The sequence below is a fragment of the Perca flavescens genome, chromosome 20 (genome assembly GCF_004354835.1).
Source record: "Perca flavescens isolate YP-PL-M2 chromosome 20, PFLA_1.0, whole genome shotgun sequence".
Lineage (NCBI taxonomy): Eukaryota > Metazoa > Chordata > Actinopteri > Perciformes > Percidae > Perca > Perca flavescens.
This window is the reverse complement of record NC_041350.1, coordinates 5523779-5543421: the sequence shown is the minus strand read 5'-3', so window position 1 is coordinate 5543421 and position 19643 is coordinate 5523779. Positions and strand designations below refer to the sequence as shown.

Here is a 19643-nt window from a genome sequence, read left to right as displayed (position 1 = left end):
AGGTTTAGTGACTCCGCAACACAACTGCAGACACACACTATGGATCGCACACATACATAACATCCAGGCCGCACAATTCATTGTTCCAATGGAGACATAAACCAGTTTGAATTCCAATAACTGTTAGCATAGCAGTGTGTCTGACCAGAGTGTGACTCTCGATGACTTGGTGCAGCAGGATGATGAGGAGAGCTGAGGCGTTGATCGGAGAGCCAAAAGACAACACACCAACGCTGGATCCTGCCAATGCCTGAGACAAACATCACAACAACACTTACAGTGGGATCATGGGTAGAGCTGAAGATCTTTGCCCGAACCCGACGGAACCCGACATGTTCGGTCTTAATTTCTATCATTTTACACCGGCTCGGGCTTGTCGCTCTGGGTTGCGCGGTAAATGAGCGGTCAGGTGATGCGTTTCGATTACCGCGAAAATGGATGCTGAGAATGTGAAACGGAGGCTGGCCTCTGCCTATTTAGAGTGCTGAGATATTACGATGTTACAGAGAACTTATTTTATTTCTTTGTACCAACTTCCAAGTGGCCTATAGCCTAGTCATGAATAAATTATGTTAAAAAATGTATGAATGACTCATTATTGACGAAAGGCAAAAGAGCTGTGTGCGTGCGCACATATGAATAATGTCGGGCTGTAAACGGGTTCGGCTTTTTAAAAATCTGTCAATCGAAATGTACTTCACGGGCTCGGGCCAAATTCTGTCGATTACAGCTCTAATCATGGCACCAGGACTGTATGAGCAGGGTCTATTACCATGTGATCAGCTAGAGGAGCAGACATAGATTTGTAACCATACATGTAAAGAGAAGCAATGGAATACAAACAGCGATGAAGGACGTACTTGACAAACAGAAGGATTTGACACAGTGTACTTACAAAGTAAGGCACGAAGAAGCAGACGAGGCTTTGGTAAAACGCATCCAGGACTGTGATCCAGAACACGTAGGGGACATAGACCTGCAGAGAAACACCATTCACTTGTTCGTCCTTCTAGGGCTAATATGTTCGATACCGGTACCAATACCAATACCAATTCCGTGACTTCAATACCAGTCCCTGAACGATACTTTTTTTGATACCAATTTTATAAAATCCATTTTAACGAAAAGAAATTACAACATTCCGGCACAAATCTTTTTATATATTTTTCAGCTCCTCCTACGTGAGCCCCGTCTCTGTGTAACGTAGAGTTTTTCTTCGTGTCTCTACAACGTGTAACGTTAGACAGCCAATCACAGACATTATAAGATCCTGGTAGAAGCATGCTGTATGCTTATTGGCTCACTGATGCTGCTGATGCTTACTCCAATTTGGAATTTAATAACGAGGCATTTTTTGATACTAGATACTCAATACTTAAAGTGATGGTTCGGTGTAATTTAACATAGGGACCTTTGCACCCTTTTACAACTAGTACATATAGGTTATGTACTCATAAAACGATGGATTGGAAAGTTTGTAAGTACATCAGAAGTTTATGAACACTTGCCTGCTCTCTTCTGCTCTCTGTTGCTGCTGCTACCTGCAGTTAGACAAGTGCTTAGGGCCGTCTACAAATTACTACACCGAAAAGAGATACAACAAAAATATTTATTAATTTAATGATTAAATAAGTTAATGTCTCCAAACTTACCCCAGTTATTACTTGTCTCCTGCTAGTTATACTACAGTACTTAGTTTAAAAACAAAAGTTAAATTAAAAAATATTTTTGTTGCATCTCTTTTTGGTGTTGTAATTTGTAGACGTCCCTAAGCACTCGTCTTACTGCCGGCCGCAGCAACAACAGCAGAGAGCAGAAGCCAGCAGGCAAGTGTTCATAAACTTGTGGTGTACTTACAAACTTTCCAATCCATCGTTTTATGAGTACATAACCTATATGTACTAGTTTAGAAGTTTGGTATCATTTCGGGCATTATTAGTGGGGTCATTTACGAGATACAAACGTGGCTCCATTAGCCCGTGCGCTAAGCTATTCAGCAGATAGCGCTGCTACGCTAACTCTCCCAATGTTAGACCCAGCTGAAAAAAGCTTCTGGGGGGGTGTTTGGCTCGAGGTCATGGTGCAAAGGACCCAAGGGTTAAATTACTCCGAACCATCACTTTAAAAGGCAATTCGGTCGGTGCTTAAAGAGTATTGAATAAGGTACCTAGCCCTATGTCCTTCTAAACACGGTGTCCACAGACTTTACTAACACTGACTCCATGCTTTCCTGGCCTTCTCAAATGGATGAGCTCTCGGTTTCCTTTCTCGCCCACATGTAAAGATGAAACAAAAGGACCTGGGCGGTCTAAAGCCATGTTTCCACGAGACTAGGAACGTTCTGAGGAACTCATTATGTTTCGACAGCAGGGACAAGGGTCTAAATTTAGTTCTGGGGTCCTTTTTTCTCCCGTCAAAAAGCCCCTGATTGGAGGGCAGTACTTTAAGAAAGTGAACAGGAACCCTTCGGGGTTGGATACACAGTTTATTATAGACTTATTATAGGAGCCGAGGTTGAACTTCCAAAATTCGAAACAAAAAACCTCACACCTTTCCCAAAATCAATGCCATATGCATTAGCACAGCCAGAATGATCTAAATGTTAAAAAGCCAAGGGTTAAAACATAAAAATGCTCACTAATATGCAAATAAATGCATTAAGTCTGATCAGGTAAAGTACTGTTGGAGGAAGTGTACCAAATAATTGTCATCTGCCGCAGATGTTATGATATGATGATCTGATTCATTTGGATTACACATTCGGTAATTAAGTGTTCTTTATTAAACTGGTTGTTTCTGAGAAGCCAATAATAAGAACCGACCCTGCTGAGACCTGATGATGTCTTTAGTAGAGATGTTCTGATGCCGGTACCAGGATCGGAAAAGCCTCCGATACCGCCTAAAATGCTAGTAACGCTATGCACCAATCTGATCCGACGTAATTTAGCCGTGAAGAAAATGTATGTATATATATATATATATATATATATATATATATATATATATATATATATATATATATATATATATATATCTCCGATACACATGTCAGGTATCAGAATTGGTAGCGCGAAGCAAAAAAATGATATCGGACAATCTCTTCTTTTTTTAAGATTATTTTTTGGGCATTTTAGGCTTTATTTGACAGGACAGCTGAAGACATGAAAGGGGAGAGAGGGGGAATGACATGCAGCAAAGGGCCGCAGGTTGGAGTTGAACCTGGGTCTGCTGAGTCGAGGAGTAGACCTCTATATATTTATGCGCCCGCTCTACTATCCGGGCGCCCATATCGGACCATCTCTAGTCTTTAGTATTCCGTCATATCATAACATTCTGGGTCTCAGAGTAGAGCGTTGGTGCCCTGTGGTCCCATTTCAATACTTTCCCATTGCATAGGAACAAATGTTTGACATTAAATACATAAATAAAGCTAAACGCTGAACGACAGGCGCTGTGATCGCAGGTTTTGAGAGGGCAGGTTTGCGTGTGTGTGCGTGTGTGTGTGTGTGTGTGCGTAGTCACCTTGGAGGTCTGCACAGCCTGGTAGAGCTCCGGCAGCTCCATCAAAGTGTCTGCAGGCATGTGCTGATCCAGCACACCGTAGATCAGAGGAGGAACGGAGGTGAAGAGCAGGTTGAAGAGGATGAGCACCCAGGCGTTGGTCATGACGCCCCCAGAGAAACCGCAGAAGAACTGGTACCAGAACAGCAGATTCACATACATCTGCAGCACAGACAGACACACACAGACAGCAGTGACGGTAGGTTCTTTTTCAGATTTATTGTACTTTGTAGTGCTTTACAATCTAAAGTTACTAAGGTCGAATTTGATTCGATTACAGACCCTTTTTACATGTGATGTAAATGACAACTCTGAATCAATTAAAACCCCCAGATATTTGGATTCTGACATGATCTGCAGCCTTTCCCCGAACGCTAAAACATCCGGCTCAACACCCCAGTTTCTGTGGGACTTGGCGAAGAACATGGCTACTGTTTTGAATGTGTTCAACTGCAGGCAGTCTGCCTAACACGGTTAATAAACCAACACTGTTTTTTTGTTATTCATGCAGATAACATTAACTGCGCTAAAATGCGCCTGATACAGACTGAATGAATGAATGAGGAAATGAAAGAGCGCTGAGTCAGAGGGAGGAGACTGAGAGAAACTTGAGGTTTCTTGAAAACCTGCTCCCGACCAAGTTAGGTTCACAGGCTCAATTACCATAGTGACTGACTCTGATTCTGAAATGGGCTGGAGTTACCCCTCTCTCTCAGGTTTAAATAACCTCCCTTTCTGAAACAGAACACCCAGAGTTTCTCACATTTCAGGGTTAACAGACCCAGAGTTTTCACTATACCTGCTTTCTGGAACGGACCCCTTTGGAGGGTGATAGTAAAGGTGAAATTCGTATTCATTGTTGCATGCATGTGATACTGTCGTATACAGTAGCTTTTTTGTTTTTCGGCTCTTGTAGTATGGCAGATGTTTGGAGAGAGATTTGTTGTGGGCTGGGAGGGAGGGGTGGGGGGGCTTGTTAAAAGTTGTAAAATAACAATATTGTAAAAAAATAATAAATTAGCATTTCCTAATAATCCAATTGCAGTTAAAATGGTTAAGTTGAGGATGCACATATGTGTATGATGTTATTAGGGGTGTCACGATTCTCCACTATTTCAATTTAAACATTGATTTTTAATTCGGGATGGAAATGCCACAATAAGAGCCACTGGATGGCAGAAGGTTACCTTGCAATAACAGTTTGAGTTTCTCAGAGATTACGAGGTGCAATTGAATGCGCCATTGGTTTAACAGGGGCACATAAAGGCACCATGGAGTCCCGTTGGAGCCCACATGCTTTACCTTTGTTTTTCTGTTTCCGTAACTCACTCATGCTAAAATCTTGCCACGCCGGTGACTTCAAGGAAAGCAGGAGGATTTTTCAGTTCTATCGTTTCTCCGTCATCTCCAACTCCGGCAGCGAACAAGCGAACGTCACTGTGTTTTGAGCTGCATGCTACCAGTCGGTAAGCTATGCAGGCCACTGCGTGCATGGAGAGAGAAAAAATAATGGGGGAATCGCCGATTCCTGCTTTTTATCACGATAGTACAAATCGAAAGCTCATTTCGATCCATTTTGGTTTTAAAAACAAAATTGTGAAACCCTAATTGTTAATGTTGGGTTTTTTTCTCCTAATCTAACGTTCCACGTATGAGGGGAAGAAACACTGTGCAATAACAGCAGATTCATGTCTGTATGAGTAGGGCCTAATAAAATCTTTGTCGAAAAAATGTCAGACTGCACAATGTCAGTTTTAATGCATGTTGCATTAAAGTGAATAATTAAACTGTGAATCACATTGATTAGACTGTAAGTCTTTTGTCTTGCTTACGGAACAAATATCCGGCAAAACCGGTACAGTCATGAGATAGAGATCGTATGAGTAAGAAGTCTGGTGGCAGGAAACATACTTGACTTTGTCTTGCCCATAGTAGGTTTTAGAGAATTAGATACGGTTGTTTCTATAAGGGTGTTGTGCAACTCTTCCTGATGTGAGAGCCAAAACCACCATCTTAACCAGATACTTTAGTCAGTACTCTTACCACATTCTTGTAGATGAAATAGAGGATCATGTTTGCAAGACGAGAGTAGCACAAGTGGCCGTGGACCAGCAGCAGCTTACTGAGGTGTTTAAACCTGGAGATGGCAAAGTCACTGGACATCACAGCCTGGGGGAGGACACACAGTGGCACGAACCTTACAGACTGCTTCAAACACAATAGGGTCTGATACTTAAAAAGAAATAAACAGGTGTCCCCCTCTGTTAGTTCCTACTGACAGGCAAAACTGTGATGATGCTGGCTACTATAAAACACATGTCATCTTTCCAACTTTTAGTTGCATCTCACAACTGGCAGTTTTAGAGATGTGTAGAGAGTTTACATGATCAATAGGCAGGAGTCCTTGCTTTGTGACGGTCTACACTGTGGAAACGGAGTAAGCTATGTACTATTTAGTTCGTTAGAAACTTTATTGTCCACGTAGTTGAGAAATTGTCTTTGGCTTCACCACAATCAAAACTAGGGTTGGTTATCGTTTGGATTTTTACGATTCCGAACCAGTACTTTTAAAAAGGTGCCCTGCCACATGTATTTCATTTTTGTCTGAAGTTCTACCATGGACTCTGTAAAATTTTTTGTGGAAAAAATGTCTTGGTTACCTTGTTTCAAGCCATTCTAGCATGGTATAAAAAGCCTGCAGGAAGACTCGATTTGTGCCATTTCTCATTAATATTCAATGAGCTAAGCTGGTTGACTCTGATTGGCTAACAGCTAGCCAATGAGAGCCTGGCTATCAGCAGCCTTTACCCAGTGCAACTGGGCAAGCTCATGAATAGTAATGAGCTCAGGCAACTCCACGTCAGACTGACCAGCTTTTGTAACTGGCCTGATTTCTCTAACCTGACTCCGCCAGATGGATCGCTTTGCATTTGCTCGGCATATCCATCTGGGAACTTTCCGTTGGAGAACTTTTGGGAAGGGGCGGAATACTGGTTATTTGATTGGATGAACCATCTGTCTATGACCTATGTTGGCGATAGACGGGCCAAATCAACCAATCAGATCCACGAAGCGTATGAAAATACAACCACAAGCCCGCCCCTGCTGCTGCAGGCAAAGCATAGCTCGTGAGCTCAGCATGCAAGCAACATGTCGGTAAAGGAGATTTGCCGTTTGTGTAACGAGAATTTAGGAATAAAAGGAACCATTTCAGGTTCCCGGACCATATTCCAAAAGAAGGATCCAAAAGAAAAAAAGCATTAGCGAGCGGCTAACAGAATTAGGGCTACCGCTGGCTGATAATACTGGTTAGCTGATTGGATAAACCATCGGTCTATTACCACCTAACCCACCTCAAAACCAACGCTGATTGGCCCGGTCGTTTGGCTAACGGCTCCAAATTTTCTCTGCCTCAAGATGCCAGACTGATCTGCGAGTGGAAAACTGGAGCTCGCCAGATCAGGACGGTCTCACGAGGCTATGATTTCTCCGCTTATTTCTTTTCAGTGGCTAGAGCTGACAGAGGAGGTAGCAGTTCATTTTCACATTCACCACATAACACAAACACATATGGACCTCACAGATTTCAAAAACATACAAGTAAAAATGGTTTTGTGTGGCAGGGCACCTTTAAAACGATTCCGATTCCTAAACCGATTCTTGAAAAACTGAAAAATGACATCAAAGAAAGGCTCTTTTATGGAATTTTTTAAAAATTTAAAATTATTTAAATTAAACAATATATTAACGTTTTAAAGTACTTAAATATATAATAAGAAAGAGAAAGTGTGATATTTTTACGTCCGTTTCGGAGCAACAGAGGGAAAATATTTCAGTCGCCACATTAAGTGGAACCGAAATGAGCAACCGAAATTTGCGTTCTAATCCGGTCCGATTCCTACCGGTTGCGTAGGAACCGGTTCGATAGTGCAACCGGGTTTCGGTACCCAACCCTAATCAAGACAAGAGTAAAAACAGTAAAAACATTGGGAGAGCTTGGAGTTCAATCGCATGCAACCAAAATCAGTTCAATAGGCCTATTACCAAAACTATATGTCATTTTTAAAGACCTGTGTGATTTGCAGGTGTTGTGTCAGGGGGAATCTAGCGGTGGTTACCTGCATGCCCTCCTGACCAGATATCCCGATGCCCACGTCAGCCACCTGAATCATGCTCACATCATTGGCTCCATCACCTAAATGAACACAAGCTTCCATTTCATTGTCCTTCATGTTCAGGTATCTACCAAGCATATCACATATTAGAAGACTAAATGATATGCTTGGTAAGTATTTTATAGGGCTGTCCCCATTCGATTCTTTTTAGATTCACCGACGCCGATTTGATTTGTATTTTGATTTTCATTTATTGCGATTCTAGAAGTCTTTTGAGTCGATAGTATTGAGTATTGCGATTTTCTTTTCCTTCTTTAACAAAAACAAAAGTTGATTAATACACTTCTGGGGTCAATGTATCATGAAAATCTATTCTAGGGAAAAGAATCGATTTTTAAATTCGTCGCAAAATAAATAACAATTACATACAGTGCGTGAATCCTTTTTCTTTCCCACCCCTAGAATTTAAATTTTTTGTTGTGTTTTGTCCAACAGGTCTAATAATAACGGCTGCCTCTATGAGATCCAAGTTTAGTTTTAGGACATAAATGTCACGATGATCACGTGTTAGCGGGAATAAATGATAAAAAGACAAATTATTCATTGCATAAATAAATGTCACAAAAGTACTTGCAAAGTAAATAAAATGATTAAAATTGAATGAAAGCAACACCGAGTAATATTGATCTGTACATACACAGAGAATTATATTTGGAATAGTGAAAAATAGAACTACAATGCTACAGAATAATAATAATAATAAAAAAAAACATTTCAATGAGCATTAGAAGTATCGTTAAGACATTGTAGGATTAACAATTGGTGCATGTTTAAAATGATTTAAGATCTAGGACACAGTACCTTTGCAAATGAAACACTTTTTAAGGCCAAAAATTATTATTTTGAAATTTTAGACTTTTTTTGTGTTGTCTGTCTTCCATTCGACCATGCATCGTCCTCCCGGTCAAAACTGAAAATCAACACGTTTTCTGACGTTTTTTGGCGCTTTTTTGATGTTTAACGCTTTTTTTTCACAACCGTGTATAAACACCACCAACACCAACTTAGTTTTACACTTATTTTTGGAATTCATGGTCAATAAAAAAACTAATTTATAGGAAATTATACCTAATTCTTGAGTTAAAAAAGCAGAAATTATGAATTATTTAGGCTAATATTAAAGGGAGGATAATCACAGAAGGGTCAACGTTCAGTTGGGATACTGTTTAAAAATGTTTTAGTTTTTTTCAAACGCTATAAAATTTAACAAAACACCCAGCATTAAATGAAAGTAGACATATGATCTTTTGTTGTACTTGCGAAGCGCGTTGAATGGAATCATCTGTTATTTTTTTTGGGTAATCCAAATTAGGTAGTTAAAAAGAAACCCATATTTCTGATATAGACATTTAGACAACGGGTCAACTTTGACCCGAAGACAAGACCCCAAGGAAACCCTGGAACAAGGAACACGTCCTACAGGCGGAGTCCTTACCCACGGCCAGGGTCATGACGCCCAGCTGGTCCCGGACCAGCCGGACCACCTGGCTCTTCTGCAGCGGCGTGGACCTGCAGCAGATGACTGCCTTGCACCCTTGGCTCAGCTCCAGGAAGTGGCTCTTTAGTTCTTCCTGCAGGGCCCATTCCAGCGTCCGTCCGTCTATAACCAGAACGAAGCCTGCCACGCCGCCCGAGGACGATTCCCCATGATTCCCTGCTGCGGTCGGCTCAGTCAAACTGGCTTCACTGCGCTGCACTTCCACTTTGAGCTCCTCAAGTAGAACTGCACACGCATCCTGATGCGCGAAAGAAATCCGTAAGTACTGATGCGTAGAGTCACAGTGCATTTACATGATTGCATTTGTCACAATAATTATGCAAAGCATAAAATGATTGTGTTTTATCTGTTAAGCAGCTGGGCCTGAAGATCGTGGCAGCTGTTCTACACTTCTGGTCAGATTGCGATTTATTTTGGGTTTCACTTTTGTTCAGTGGGAGGAAATGGAGATGTGTTGTCCATCTTTATATACTGTCATTTATGCAGACATGCCGGCGGTCATTATTATACCCGACCAGAAGCAGCAGGAGAGAAATTAATTTGCACATGCTGTAAACTAACACTACTATGTAACATGAATTTTTCATGGAAAAAAATGTTGGGCTAAGTAGCTTTTGACAGCTACTGTACGTATCAGAACAGCCACTGAGACAACCAACCTACATTGCTAAAACACTGTAAGCCAACCGTGTCCGTGACTTATAATTGGGCTAAAAGTGTTTAGCAATTGCAGCACGAGGGCAGGAGATGACAATTATCCAAATAACCACTCGCCAGGGATCTGGAGTAACAAGCTGAGAGGTAGAAAAGCAGCGCAAGCCTAAACAACTGCCATAGATAAACATTCCAAATTTTCCAAATAAGCCCTACAACAGTGCAACAATCCACTGACCTTGCTTCCACAGCTGGCTGTCAGCAGCTGGTCGTTGGGACAAAGGAGTTTGCAGGCGTAGGCGATGTTGATGGCAGTCTCCTTTTTGTCTCCAGTGAGGATCCAGACTTTGATCCCGGCCCTCTGAAGGGCTTCGATGGTCTCTGGGACCTCCTCCTGTAGTCGGTCCACAATACCAGTGGTGCCTGAACACACAGACACACACATTACCAGGCTGTTCTAGTTGTTCTATTATTTGCCTTACCACTTAGTCATTAAATGGACATTTCTCATGATTATTTTAAAAAAATCTCTTTGTGTAAATAACATTTTGTTAAAGCACCAATTGTCACCCCTATAATATCATCACCATATCGCAATCAAGGTATTTTGTCAAGAATATGGTGATATGGGGGTCACGTGATGGCGCCGAGCAAGATGGCTGTGGCACCACTAGTTTACATTTCGTGTGAATATATAGGCATTCGCAATCTATCGCATTGCTTTTTCCTCATAAGTTGCTCATTATAAGCCTCTCCCACTGCCGAGATGCCAAATCCCCGGAAAAACGAAAATGTGTCTCAACAACAGCAAAGCGTCAGGGCTACCGCTAGCTCAAAGGCCGCCTGGGCCTCTCCTGTATCGCCGATACGTGATGACGTGGATGAGTCCATGTCCACTGCTAAAATACACGAGCTTCTGCAGAAACTGTCGGACGAGCAGGCCAAACACTTCGCAGATATCCGCAAGGACGTCTCAGAAACGAGAAGAGCTGTTGAGGGGATTGAGGGTAAACTAGCCGACATGCTAACTAGGATAACTAGCGCGGAGGCTCGTCTTGATACGCTGGAGGAGGTGGAGAGGCAGCGCGGCCTCTCGCCCTCGGCCTCGGCTTCTGAGGTTGAAAAACTGAACGCCAAACTAACTGAATACGAGGATCGGGAAAGGCGAGTAAATCTACGCATTTATGGGTTCCCGGAACGTGTTGAGGATAAAGATGCCATATCGTTTTTGAGGGTCACTCTCCCCGAAATCCTTCAGGATGATTTCCATGGGGGCTTAGATTTGGAGCGTGCTCATCGGTCGCTACTACCAGCTAAGCCCGGAGCCCCCTCAAGGCCATTCATCGTTCGGTTCCTGAGGTTTCAACAGAAGGAGGATGTCCGCTGGCAGAACCATAAGATAAGCTTCTATCAAGACTTCTCCAAGGCCACGCAGGAGCGACGACACTCCTTTTTGGAGTGTAATCGTCTGCTTCACTCAGCCAAGATCCCGTTTGGCATCGGCTATCCTGCACTGCTCTCATTCACAACGCCAGGTGGGATAAAGCATCGTTTTGACGATCCGAAGAAGGCCCTGAAATGCATCAAAAACCTTTGACTTTCACCCGCCTTGCGCGATGGTGCGCCCCCCCCCCCACTCTCCCCGTTTTTGCACCTTTCAGAGTGTCCCCGGTAAGACAATGTAATTTGTTTCGATCTCCACCTCCCCCTCTGATAGACATTTAGATGAACATCTCGGGTTGGCAACGCTGGACCTGTAATCTACCTCATAACATAGATCTACCACTGTCCTTATGACTGTTATTGTCTTTACTGTTGTTTTTATAGGTGCATTCCTTATTACGATTTGTAGACTTTGTGAGATTTCTCAATGTTGAAGAAAATGTTCACACTGCTGCGGTTTTGCTTTTTGATAATTGGTGGTGCCGCTGCCACACTTGAGTGGCCAGAAACTCTTAGTTCCTTGAGTTAGTTATCCAGTTGTTGATTTATCAGGGAGGTTTGACAGTATTCTGCTTCCTCACCTTCCTTTTTCTTTTTTGATGTTTTTGATATCTTTTGTCTTTTTCTTTTTTGGGGTGTTTTTCTTTTTATGGATCCAGACTTCTCTCTTACTGTTGTGGGGACAACTCAATTTTGTATTTCACTATTTTTCCCAGCATATGACGGGTCTAAATCTCATTTCTGTCAACGCCAGGGGTCTTAACATTCCGCACAAAAGGACCACTGTACTTGAATTTCTTCGCAAGAAAAATGTAGATTTTGCTATGGTCCAGGAATCTAATTTATTGTCTAAAGATGTGGGTTGATTAGCCAATAAGTTTTATCACCCTATTGCGTCTTCATCTGCAGCTACGAAATGTAAAGGAGTAATGGTATTGTGTAAACGCAAACTAAAATTTTATGTGGTTGACTCCTGGGCGGATGATGCAGGTCGGATAGCCATTGCAAAAATTTGCATGGATGGGAAAAACATTGCACTTATTTCTGCTTATGCCCCTAATGCATTTGATGGTACCTTTTTTGAATTACTAACTAAATCCTTGCTTGATCTCACAGGGTTTCATTTAGTTCTAGGAGCAGATTTCAATGCGGTGTGGGACAGCAGCATGGACAGAACAGGTGGCAGTGAGACTAGGGACAAACGTCTTGCGTCTGAGGCGTTGCGCCAGTGGGCATCCGAAACAGGCATGGTCGACGTTTGGCGACTGCTAAACCCTTCCCTAAAAGACTTCTCATTTTACTCAGGGAGACATAAATCCTTCTCAAGATTAGATTTTATCTTTGCCTCTAAAGATCTGTTTCAAAATATTCAAAACGCGCATTTCATTCCGGTTACCTGGTCTGATCATAAACCAATATATTGTTCGGTCACTGTTCGCCCGTCCTCCACTAAAGCCCCCAGGTGGCGTTTCAATTCCTCCTTATTGCGAGACGAAACATTCAAAACTCAGTTTGAAACAAATTTTAGCAAATTTTTGGAATTTAATGTCGGTCCGAGAATACTTTGGGAGGCAGTGAAAGGCTTTATAAGGACTAACACCACTTTATACGCTTCAACACGAAATAAGGAACATGCTGCCAAATTAGAAGCTTTAGAATTAAAATATGCAACCATTGATGCCTCTCTGCAACATAATTTTAACGACCACAGCCCTACAGAAGGAACTGATTAAAAAAGAGATTAACTCTCTTCTGAGGCGCCGTTCAGAATTCCTCATGCACAAAACAAGGCAAATTTACTATTTTAATTCCTCAAAGCCCAGTCATCTACTAGCAATGAAACTTCGGGCAGATGAGCACTTTGCTGATATTATTTGCATTAAAGACAAAGACGGCACTAAACAATGTGACCCAAAGAAAGTAAATGCCACTTTTGCCTCCTTTTATCAGGAGTTATATAAGTCGGAAAATAACTTTGACAAACGTGTCAGCGATATTTTCTTGAATGACGTTAAACTACCCCGTCTTGGTACTGTTGACTCCTCAAAGCTAGATGGCCCTGTCACATTGCAGGAGTGTGAGGCAGCTGTTAGGGACATGCGTAAAGGTAGATCACCAGGGACGGATGGAATTCCACCTGAATTTTACCTCACCTTTTGGCCCCTCATCGGCCCTCTGTTATTAGACATGATCCTTTATTCAATCAGAGTGGGATCCTTTTCTAGGGATGTTAATTCAGCATTAATCTCACTACTTCTTAAAAAAGGAAAGGATCCAGTTGAGTGCTCCAGCTATAGGCCTCTTTCGCATTTAAATGCCGATTTAAAGATTTATGCGAAATTACTGGCCCGGCGGCTTCAAGGCCATATGACAGGACTGGTTCATAGTGACCAGACAGGGTTTATAAAGTCTAGACTTGCTACAGATAATGTCAGAAGACTATTACATATTATAGATGGTGCTCAAGGCTTAAGTTCCCCTGCCGCTGTCCTTTCACTCAATGCAATGAAGGCCTTTGATCGCCAGGAGTGGCCATTTCTGTGGTCGGTGTAGGAGTTCATGGGGGTCGGCTTGCAGTTCATTAATATGATCAAGGTGCTATATAATAATCCAACAGCTGTAGTGCTTACAGGCAAAACTAGCTCTTCTCCCTTTCCTGTCTCGAGAGGATCAAGACAAGGCTGCCCTCTTAGCCCTCTGTTATTCGCCCTTTCTCTTGAACCACTGGCGCAAGCCATCCGTGGCTCACCCACAATCTCTCCAATTTCCATTAGGGGAACACTCCACCACATCTCACTTTATGCTGATGATGTATTATTGTATATAAATAACCCTGTGCAATGTATCCCACATGTTTTGTCAATCTTTGAACATTACGGCAAACTTTCTGGCTTTAAAATAAACTGGCAGAAATCAGCTTTGTTACCTCTAATTCAGGCAATGTGTAGTGTTCTCTTCCCTGCATCTATTCCGGTCACTAAAAGCTTCACTTATCTGGGGATAGATATCTCTTCCTCCATACAGACAATCATTAAAAACAATTTTTCTAACACACTTGACAAAGTTGTGGCGGATCTGGACAGGTGGGCTAATCTGCCAAATTCACTTCGTGGCAGGGTAGCCATAATTAAAATGAATATTCTGCCCAGAGTCAATTTCGTCAGCTCGATGCTCCCCCTTCCCCCGCCCCCTCGGTATTGGAGCAAATTACAGTCGGCAATAAATAGACTTCTATGGCACGGCAAACGATCTCGCATTAAGCTCACCACTATGCAGCGAGAAAGGCAAGCTGCCGGTTTGTCCCTCCCAAACTTCAAGTTCTATGAGTGGGCCTTCACACTTAGACCTCTCCTATCCTGGTTTCAATCTGATGCTCAAGTGTCTTGGCGAGCTTTGGAGGAGCAGATTATAGCGCCATACTCGTTTACTAACATTCTGCATTCCAAAATCTCACCCCATCACTGCCGTCTGAGATTTGGTCCTATGATTTCACATTTGCTACTGATCTGGAGGAGGGTGGAGAAATTAGCTGGTTGCCCCTTTGTTTGGGACCCACACTCACCAATATTTAACAATGAGAGATTGTTAATTGGTCCTATTCGATATCCTGATTGGGAAAAAAAAAACGTTTGCACTCTCGGTGATATTTATGGGGAGAGGGGGTTACTCACTTTTCAGAACATATGTCTTAAGCATGGTATCCCACGTACCTCCTTTTTCTTTTATTTGCAGCTGAGATTGACTTTAAAAAGCAATGGTGCCCCTTTACACGCCCCTCTTACACCACACCCTCTTCCAAAATTGTTCCACTCTGCTGGGAGTACATGGGGTTTTGTGTCGAGACTATACTGGATCTTGCTACGGTATGCTTACAGACCCCTGGCGTTGGACACAGTGTGGAGGACAGATGTTACAGACTTGGAGCCTACATTTGACTGGGATGAAGTGTGGATCAGTGTGGGCTTAGCATCCAGAAACCCTGATCAGCAAATACATTACAATTATCATTCATCTGATGAAGGTTATTGATGATCCTACGTGTACTTTCTGTTCCTCCAAAGTGATAGGCAGTTATTTTCACATGTTTTGGGAGTGTACCCCAGTGGCCGACTTTTGGAAGATGGTTGCCTTTAATCTCTCTAGGTTGTTTAAGATTAGACTGCCCTGCTCGCCTGCAACGCTTATTTTGATTGATCTGTCGAGGCAGGGTTTGACTCTGAATGAGAGAAAGGCATTGCTGGCTGGACTTACGGCTCCAAAAAAACTTGTTGCCACACGTTGGAAACCTCCACATTCACTCTCTTTTCGAGCTTGGGTTTTAACATATTTGGATATTGTTTACTTGGAGTTGTCGACAGCTAGAGTTCACGGAGCAAAAGAGTCAGCAATGGAGGCTTGGCTTTCACTTTTAACTACCCTCCGCAGGCTTCAGGTTTAATATGTCACAGAGAGTTGGAGTTCTGGATCCAGGGGGTGGGTGGGTTATGTCTGGGGTTTTATTTAGTTATTCTATTTTTTATTTATTTTTTTATTTTTTTATTTCATTTTTCATTTTTTTATTTTTTATTATATCCATATTATATCGATATCGTGATGAGACTAGATATCGCCTAAGATTTTGGATATCGTCTAAGATTTTGGATATCGTAATATCGTGATATGACATAAGGGTTGTCTTTTCCTGGTTTTAAAGGCTGCATTACAGTAAAGTTATGTACTTTTCTGAACTTACCAGACTGTTCTAGCTGTTCTATTAATTGCCTTTTCCCCACTTAGACATTATGTCCACATTAATGATGATCATTTATCTAAAATCTAAGTGTGAAGATATTTTGTTAAAGCACCAATTGTCAACCCTAGAATATCGCTGCGATATCAAAGTATTTGGTCAAGAATATCGTGATATCTGATTTTCTCCCTATCGCCCAGCCCTACAGTAACTGTATGTACGTTGTGCTCCCAGCTCTGACACACAGGCGGTCTCCTACCCAGCAGCGTGAGGTTGGTCTCCAGTCTCTGAGCAGACTCCAGCAGCAGCTCCTCTCTGTTCTCGATGCTGCTCTCCGCCAGCAGCTGTCCCTTTAGCCACGCCTCGTACTCTTCCTCTTCCACAATCTGACACACGGACACAGAACACACGGTCGCTGAGTCACACACACACACACACACACACACACGTCGTCTTACTGTTAGGGTGGGGTATTGATTGGGTTTTTTACGCTACCGGTGCTAAAATGATACTTTTAAAACGGTGCCGGTCCTTAAACGTTGCCTGAACTGACACTTAAAAAAAATAGCACAAAAAGACAGCCGGCGACATTAAAGAATGGCTTTTTTATTGCTAAGGCCACATGGTCAAAAAAAATTATTGGAGTTTCTCAGAGTTTATTAGGTGTAATTGAATGTAGCCCAGAGTCCAGTTGAATCCCCCATGCTTTACCTTTGTTTACAGGTAAACAGGTTTACATAACTCACTCTCAGGGAAGCAGTAGGATTTTCCAATTCTGTTATCTCTCCGTTATCGCTTCGTTGTCTCTGACTCCGGCAGTGGCCACAGTGTCTGGAAAAGAGCAGCTGCAGGCTACCGGTAAGATAGCGTTACCCTGTGTCTTTAACTGCATGCTACCAGCCGGAAAGCTACAGTCATGTGAAAAAAAAATAGCCCCACATCATCACATACTGTTCACCATACCTAGAGATTGGCATGGGGTACTTTCCATAAAATCATCTCTCAATGCAAATCAAACCAGCTATTAGGCTAACTGACATAAAACCATGCCAATCTCTAGGTATGGTGAAGGGTATGTGATGATGTGGGGGGCACTCAAAGGCCAAGGGAACTTTATCAGGATGCATAGTATCCTGGATCCATGAAATAACTGGCCTTTAAAATTATAAATCTGCCTGCCTCTATGGGAATTTAATTTTTTAAAATTTTAAATTTTGTATTTTAAGGAAGAACATTTATTTATTTACGATACATTATTCATTCACAAAGAAAATTGGTGTCCTTAAAGATTGGATTGTTCCTCATTTTTTTAATCAAGGCATTAAGATCAATTTCCAAAAGATGATTATTTTATTCCTCTTTTTAGTCAAGTTTTTCACATGACTGTATGCTGTGTCTGTTAGTTTTGTGCACAAATAGGCTGGGGTTGGAGAGAGAATTAAATACTGGGGGAATCGCCGATCCTGCTTTTGATTTGGAAAGCTCATTTTGAAATTTGAAATTGTGAAGCCCCTCCTATTAAAAACAAACGTGTGATAATGTGTGTACAAAGCTATTTTGTTTCACCTTCCCGAAGCTTTACCTTTTTAGCGATGCAGAGTGTGCGGAGGCCTTCTCTGGCATAGCCGTCTAAATGAATTTGGGTTTGTTCTCTGATGTGACTGTAGATCTCCTGAGCCTGCTCTGCACCTGAACACAACACAACCACAGTCACACAGACAAACACTGCTGTTAACATTAGTATTATTATTTGTCTATTGACAATTATGTATGATACTGACGGTATGATAACCATCAGCAAAAATATCACGCTTTCACTCTACTGCAATTACAGCTTTAAAATGTATTATTTTAAAATGTCTGGGTAAAAAAAAACACATTGAACACAATGTATTTTATTTTGAAACACACTGCACACTGGCAGGGAGAGAGAGATTTCTAAACTGCACTCTCTGTCCTTGAATATTCATAAACAGCTCATACCGCAGAAAGAGTACGACGGAAAATCTTGAAACTGTGACTTTTTCGAACCGCGGTATACCTTGAAACCGGTAACGGGCCCATGCCTAGGCCATATTCTAGGGGTGGGGGAAAAAATCGATACAGCATAGTATCGCAATATTTTTCGTGGCAATACTGTATCGATACACAGACACCAAGTATCGATCTTTTATGACATATGTGTTGGTCAGTTTGTCTGCTTGACAATCACATTTTGCAGCAATAAAATTGAAGTGAGATGAACAAACAGAGAAATGTATCTTTTTAGATAAAGCAGATGTTGACAAAATTGGCCTTTCGGTACATCATTTGAAATTGGGAAAAATCTGAAGTTGGAAAAAAGGTAATACATTGCAATATATCGCAGAATATTGCAATATGTTTAAAATCGCAATAATATCGTATCGTGACATAAGTATCGGGATGATATCGTATCGCGAGGCCTCTGGTGATTCCCACCCCTACCATATTCCCTAACTCTTCGTTTACAGTATACTCCTTCTGTAAGTTATGTAGAAGAAAATGAATTACAGTTATAGAGCCCTATCTTTTGCTTTTTATCAAGTGTCTTTGCTAGTTTAAGACCGACGCAGTTGTCTGTTTCCCGTCCAGCGCCCGCGTCGTTTAAACAGCAAATGCACCTGCGCCCATCTTTGCGCCCATGGGCGTGCTGGTCTTACAGGGAGGTGTGTTCAGGTGCATTCTGGGCGTATTGCTATCTTGAGGCAGCAGGAAGCGTTCGCGCCATTGACCAACAAAAACCTGGTCTAAAGTCAATAGCGTAGCATTTCATTGTTGTTTTAACAGCGAATTAGTGAAATGCGCCTATAGGCTTATGCACAGCGCGCGCACACTATGCTTTTTACACATATACACACACACACACACACACACACACACACACACACACACACAGCAACACACAAACATGCAAAAGATTACAAATTAAAATATTATGGTGCAAATCCGCCATCATGATAGCAATGCGCCAAGGTCCAAACGCGCCTGGCTTTTAAAGGGAATGGGAGATGATCTCTGATTGGTTTATTGCATCTTGCACCCAAAACACACCTAACAATTAATGAAGACACTAAGTACAACCCTTTTGAACCATGAGCTCGGCGCACAGACCCTTTTTTCCGCCGTCAAACTAGCAAAAGTGGATTTGGACTCGTCCTAAACGCACCTGCGCCATGCGCTTCACGGCGTGCGCTTAGATCGTTAAAATAGGGCCCGTAGTCTCATTTTATCCTGAAATCCTCTTTCCTGTTGACTGATTAAGTTCCTGTTGTTTTCTCTGATCAACAAACTTTTAGTGTCTCCTGTGTTAATTAAGTCTGTCTGTTAAAAACAAAGCATTTTACTTTGAGTGAGACCTTTTGTTAAGAGCCCGAGCCGGCTCAGATAGTTTTGTGAGCGAAAGTCTTGTCAGCTTTTGTTATTGTGTTGCTTCCTGTAACCTTGTACAACCCCCCCCCCCCCTAAAAAAGAGAATCCTACAGCTTCTTGTGAGCTTCTGTCTCCACTGCACAGAGAATAACATTCATCTGAACCAGCCACTTTTATTGGACCTGAGAGAACT

The 19643-nt window shown here is 42.0% G+C and overlaps 1 protein-coding gene across 2 annotated transcripts in view; it reads right to left on the bottom strand.

Moving 5' to 3' along the window:
* atp10d (ATPase phospholipid transporting 10D) overlaps positions 1 to 19643 on the bottom strand; it is a 53218-nt gene that overhangs the window by 2064 nt on the left and 31511 nt on the right. The window contains exons 13-22 of one of the 2 annotated variants that reach the window (XM_028565584.1): positions 17643 to 17749; positions 16807 to 16905; positions 16320 to 16446; positions 10127 to 10311; positions 9172 to 9472; positions 7680 to 7756; positions 5605 to 5730; positions 3523 to 3723; positions 896 to 976; positions 146 to 250 (exon numbers count right to left, since the gene is read on the bottom strand). In XM_028565584.1, coding sequence (XP_028421385.1) covers positions 146 to 250; positions 896 to 976; positions 3523 to 3723; positions 5605 to 5730; positions 7680 to 7756; positions 9172 to 9472; positions 10127 to 10311; positions 16320 to 16446; positions 16807 to 16905; positions 17643 to 17749 — 1409 coding nt within the window. The remainder of the gene's footprint in view (positions 1 to 145; positions 251 to 895; positions 977 to 3522; positions 3724 to 5604; positions 5731 to 7679; positions 7757 to 9171; positions 9473 to 10126; positions 10312 to 16319; positions 16447 to 16806; positions 16906 to 17642; positions 17750 to 19643) is intronic. The other variant, XM_028565585.1, reaches the window with a different exon arrangement.